This window comes from Alligator sinensis, unplaced genomic scaffold (genome assembly GCF_000455745.1).
Source record: "Alligator sinensis unplaced genomic scaffold, ASM45574v1 scaffold1139_1, whole genome shotgun sequence".
NCBI lineage: Eukaryota > Metazoa > Chordata > Crocodylia > Alligatoridae > Alligator > Alligator sinensis.
Window position 1 is genome coordinate 345,730 of NW_005842413.1, and position 5,820 is coordinate 351,549.

Here is a 5,820-nt window from a genome sequence, read left to right on the forward strand (position 1 = left end):
GTTGCCCCTGCTTTTCCTCCGGCTCCCCACATATCTGAGAAAGGACTTTTTATTGTCCTTGATGCTCAAAGCTAGCTGGAGTTCAGTTGCAGCCTTGGCTTTCCTGGTCTGCTCCCTACAGGACTGGACCAGTGCAGAATAATCCTCCTTGGAGGTGACTCCCATCCTCCACCCTTTGTAGGCCTTTCTTTTTAGCCTCAGGAGGTCTGCTAGGTCCCTGGAGAGCCAGGGGGGCTGCTGTGCCCTCTTGCTGCCTTTCCTCCAAGATGGAATAGACTTAGTTTGTGCATTGAGGATCGCTCCCTTGAGGAGCAACCACTCCTCTTGAACTCCCCTCTCCCTGTGGTCACGGTCCCTTTCAAATGTGACCATGCTTCCCCATAACTTGGTGTAATCCGTGAACTTGGCCAGTGAGCTCTTCACCCCCACATCCAAATCATTGATGAATATGTTAAAAAGTACAGGACCAAGTACTGACCCCTGTGGGACACCGCTGTCCACTTCTCACCAGGATGACACAGATCCGTTCATTAGGACTCTCTGGATCCTACCCTGCAGCCAGCTTCCTACCCACCTAACCGTCTCACGGTTAAGCCCAGTATCTTCCGATTTTCTCACAAGAACATTGTGGGATACCAGATCAAAGACTTTTTGGAAGCCAAGGTATACAATATCCACCACTTCTCTCTTATCCAGGTGGTGAGTTACCTGATTGTAAAAGAAGATGAGGTTGGCAAGATAAGATCTCCTCGCAACGAAGCCATGCTGGCTGAAATTCAGAATCCTATCTTTTGCAAGCCTATCAAACATAGACTCCTTAATGATTTTTTCCAGATGCAGTTCCTGCTATACAGCTAGAACTATAGAAGGAGGTTTCATAGTTTCTAGGGTCTGAAGGGACCTGGGCAGATCATCTAGTCCGACCCCCTGCCATGGCAGGAAAGAGTACTGGGGGTCAAATGACCCCAGCAAGATGGTCATCTAGCCTCCTCTTAAAAACCCCCAGGGTGGGAGCCTGCACCACCTCACTTGGAAGCTGGTTCCAGACCCTAGCCGCCCTGACCGTGAAGTAGCGCCTCCTGATGTCCAACTTAAACCTTCCCTCCGCCAGCTTGTGACCGTTATTCCTGGTCACTCCTGGCGGCGCTCGGGGGAACAGGGACTCCCCCAGTGCCTGTTGATTCCCCCCTGACTAGTTTATAGCAGGCCACAAGATCCCCCCTCAGCCTTCTCTTCTGGAGGCTGAACAGGTTCAGGTCCCGTAACCTTTCCTCATAGGACCTGCCCTGCTGTCCCTTGATCATGCGAGTGGCCCTCCTCTGGACCCTCTCCATGCTGTCCACATCCCTCCTGAAGTGCGGCTCCCAGAACTGGACTCAGTACTCCAGCTGTGGCCTGACCAGTGCCGCATAGAGGGGGAGGATCACCTCCTTGGTCCTGCTTGAAATGCATCTGTGGATGCACGACAAGGTACAGTTGGCCTTCCTAGCCGCCTCCCCACGCTGCCGAGCCATGTTCATCTTGGAGTCAATAATGACTCCAAGATCCTTTTCCACCTCTGTGCTGACAAGAGGGGAGTTCCCCAGCCTGTAGGTATGGTGCTGGTTGTTCCTCCCCAGGTGCATCACCTTGCACTTGTCTGTGTTGAACCCCATCCTGTTCTCCTCCGCCCATCCTTGTAACCTGTCAAGGTCCGACTGTAGCCTGTTGCTCCCTTCTATTGTGCCCACATTCCCCCACATCTTGGTATCATCAGCAAATTTGAACAGGGTGCTTTGCACCCCCTCATCCAAATCACTGATGAAGATGTTGAACAGGGCGGGCCCGAGGACTGAGCCCTGCAGGACCCCACTGCCCATGTCCTTCCAGGCCGAGAAGGACCCATCCACTAACACCCTCTGGGTGCAGCTCTCTAGGTACAGTAAAGGGGTTGGAAAAGATTTGGTTGTCATTAAGGTAAAGATGATATTTCAAACAATGAGAAATAGATTCAATCACTAAGACAGCAAGTATGAAGGGAACTTAAACAAATCCTTCCCACCCCAACCCTGCAGTGCTAATAGATCAGGAAAAAGGATATAGACAAGTTGACAAAAACAATGGAGTTCAACTAGCAAGGAAAGAAGAAAGGTCAGAGTTTGGAGACTTAAGTCTCAAGGAGAGGGAAAGAATGACTAGCATGATCAGGAATTAGGTGGAAAGAGACTAAAGAGACTGTTGAACAAGGTGAGGGGAAAATCATTGATGATTTTAGTAAAGCAGCTAGTATAGGATCTGACAAAGTAGGCTGTCACCTATGAAGGCTTATGTCTTTCTGAATGAGGTGCTAAGTACAGACATTCTAAAAGCCTGCATCAAAAGTACTCTAGATATTGCACTTAGTTTAAAGTGCTATAAGTTAGAGCATGTTTGAACCGAACAGACATTCTTCATTTGGTGGAAGGGAGGCTTGCACTCCTCAAGGTCAGCAAGTAGGGGGAGTTCTCACATGCCACCCAGCATGCCCCATGGATTCCCCAGGTTGCCAGAGACTCCTGAGCACAGCTGAATGGGCAAGCCATCTCTGACTGGCTGCCTGGTACAGGGGAGCAGTCAGCCCCTCACTGCTCTGTCAGTGATGGGAATCAGAGAAGCAGGGTTGGAAGGGACCTCTGGGCCAAGCTGGGGACACCCGGGGGCCAGGATCTAGGTAGGGGAGCCTATCTGCTGACTGCTGGAGGGGGCAGGCTGGGCACTGGCATCTCTACTGAGATGCAACAGGGGCTGGGTGCATCTGTTCTGCCTAGATCTGCCACAGATCGGGGTGAGGAGGGGATCAGTGCAGAATATGATCGCTCAGGGCCAGGCTGGATATGGACGTGAACACAGACCTCCCCCAAACCCACCAAACACCAGTAGCAGTGGTGGCAGCAGATCCACTCCCTGCCCACTGCACCATGGCTCTGCTCAGGGCCAGGCTGAAGACACATGCATGCATGCACGCACACATACATATGTATGCATGCATGTGTATAGTCCCCTGCCCCTGCCCCTTCTCCCTGCAGAGATCCACCTGGAGCAGCAGCATGGGCCTGAGTTGCTTTTTCCCGTGCTGTGAACTCTGGGGGGGAGGGGAGGGTAAAGGAGCCCCCCTGCCATGAGGGGGCCCAGCCTGGCCCCCACCAAGACCAGAACTGGGAAGCTGGGGGAGGGGTGACCAGCAATGGGGCTCCTTTTCTACCTGTTCCCCTACCAAAGTTCCCCGTATGGCAAAAAGCACCGCTGTGCTGCAGCTCCTGGCTGCAGCTGGGGGAAAGGAGCTCCCCCTGCCTGGAGGGAGGACACAGGACTGGATCAGAGGCTGTCTCTGACTTGGGTGAGGGACAGCCAAGGGGATGGAGCCAGCCTGATGTTTGGGCAGAGCAGATGAACTCTGCTTGTGGTGAGCATGCTGCCCCATGAGGAGCCCTTGGGATACTAGCAAATGCAACCTAGCTTAATGCCTGATGGGATGTGGCACAGACGTTCAAAAGAGCACTTTAACCTAAAGCATTTTAGTCTGATAGCACATCTATAAGGGTTAACTTAGAGCTCAATCCACACTGAGAAGCAGAGCTGAGGAAATTCATACTAATAAGAATGGGCAGTTTACTTCTAACTCAGGGTTACATACCTTGAGCTGCAGCTCTCTTCCACAAAAGAAATGCCAAAGGATACTTGTGATCTTCCCTGAGAATTTTAACCTTTTCTGTAAAAGACACTGAATTAGCATGGTTTACAAGATACTTCAATATATATATGAGAGAGAAAATAACTGATCTTACCAGATTCCAAAATGTAAGCTGAATTACTTTGAGCTACTTCATATCCCATTTCTGCTAAAAATGCATATTGAACAAGAGATGAATCTGTCTCACCGGCCTGGTAAGCAAAGTATGCGGTCAGGAACTTCTTCGACCAACTTCCCAGTTCACAAACGCTTCGGTAGAGCTGAACAGAGGCACAGTGACAGAACAGACCCGTGAAATTTTATCCCTAATCAGAAGCAATAATCTGAGTATGCTATTTTTGTAGCATGCAGCAGAGCTAATTATGATATTTGTGCACATTATTTACAAAAAAAAGAAGTTATGTTAAACTGCATCTTTCACTGGTATAGAGGTATCATTAAAACATAGATGAATTCATGCCTAGTTTAACATTTTTGCCTTACCTACATATAAAGAAATAGAAGTAATGAAGATTGTCATGTAAGACTTCATATAAGAGGGGATATTTCAGATGCTCGGATAAGTATCAAGCCACAAATAAGAATAGCAAAACTGATTAAAAGATCTTTAGGGCAAGAAGGAACCATTGTGATGATGCAGTCTGACCTACTTCACAGTACACGGCACTGAACTTGCCAGAATTAATTCCTGCTTCAGATCCAATACCTGTCCTTGAATTAGTATACATCTTTAAAAAAAATCTAAACTTCACTTTATAATTTCTACTGGTAGGCAATCCATTATCAATGATGGTAGGTTGTTCCAATGATTAATTACCCTCAGTGATAAATATATGTGCCTCACTTCCAGTTTAAATGAACCTACTTTCAACTTTCAGCTCATGGTTTTTGTTATACCTTTGCTAGCCTGAAGTGGATTATCAGTGGATTCCCTTGTTGATAGTTATAGCTTCTGATAAAGTCACTCTTTGTCTTCTCTTTTATAAATTAAATCAACTGAGCTCCTGAGTCTTTCAGTATCAGGCAAGTGTTCCAATTCTTTAATCATCCCTGTGGCATTTTTCTGGACTTTTTACAATTTAAGAAGGTCTTTACTTGTTTGTACATGTGACAAAATTAGCTGTTAAAGCGGCTTAATTGCCCTTATGCGCCACATTAATGGCATGTCTGTTTATACCTGCAGCGGTGAATTTCTCTTTAATTTCATCATGATGTACACATTCAGCATATTTCACTTTAAATGACCTTATGACATAGCAAGGTAAAACCCATCCACTGTGTTTTAGTTTGCTATGTAACAAAGTGCAACAGTGCACAGAGTGCTGGAATGGGCCAATGTGGTCCCCATTTTCAAGAAGGGGAGGAAGGAGGACCCAGGCAACTATAGGCCAGTCAGTCTCACCTCCATCCTAGGCAGTCTTTGAAAAAATTATAAAGGCTCACATTTGCGAGAGCCCAGCAGGACAAATTATGCTGAGGGGAAACCAGCACCGGTTCGTAGCAGGTAGATCATATCTGACTGATCTAGTCTCTTTTTATGACCAGGTTACAAAACACCTGGACGCAGGAGTAGGGGTTGACATCGTTTACTTAGACTTCAGGAAGGCCTTCGATACGGTATCCCACCCCATACTGGTGAACAAGTTAAGAGGCTGTGACTTGGATGACTACACAGTCCGGTGGGTGGCGAATTGGCTGGAGGGTCGCACCCAGAGAGTCGTAGTGGATGGGTTGGTATCGACCTGGAAGGGTGTGGGCAGTGGGGTCCCGCAGGGCTCGGTCCTTGGACCGATTCTCTTCAATGTCTTCATCAGCGACTTGGACGAGGGAGTGAAGTGTACTCTGTCCAAGTTTGCGGATGACACAAAACTGTGGGGAGAAGTAGACACACCGGGGGGCAGGGAACAACTACAAGCAGACCTGGACAGGTTGGACAAATGGGCAGAAAACAACAGAATGCAATTCAACAAGGAGAAATGCAAAGTGCTGCACCTAGGGAGAAAAAATGTCTAGCACACTTACAGCCTAGGGAATGACCTGCTTGGTGGCACGGAAGCGGAAAGGGATCTTGGAGTCCTAGTGGACTCCAAGATGAACATGAGTCGGCAGTG

At 48.2% G+C, this 5,820-nt stretch overlaps 1 protein-coding gene across 1 annotated transcript in view; it reads right to left on the reverse strand.

The window, feature by feature from the left end:
- SEL1L2 (SEL1L2, ERAD E3 ligase adaptor subunit) overlaps positions 1–5,820 on the reverse strand; it is a 63,078-nt gene that overhangs the window by 18,064 nt on the left and 39,194 nt on the right. The window contains exons 13-14 of the mRNA XM_025211562.1: positions 3,804–3,969; positions 3,653–3,727 (exon numbers count right to left, since the gene is read on the reverse strand). Coding sequence (XP_025067347.1) covers positions 3,653–3,727; positions 3,804–3,969 — 241 coding nt within the window. The remainder of the gene's footprint in view (positions 1–3,652; positions 3,728–3,803; positions 3,970–5,820) is intronic.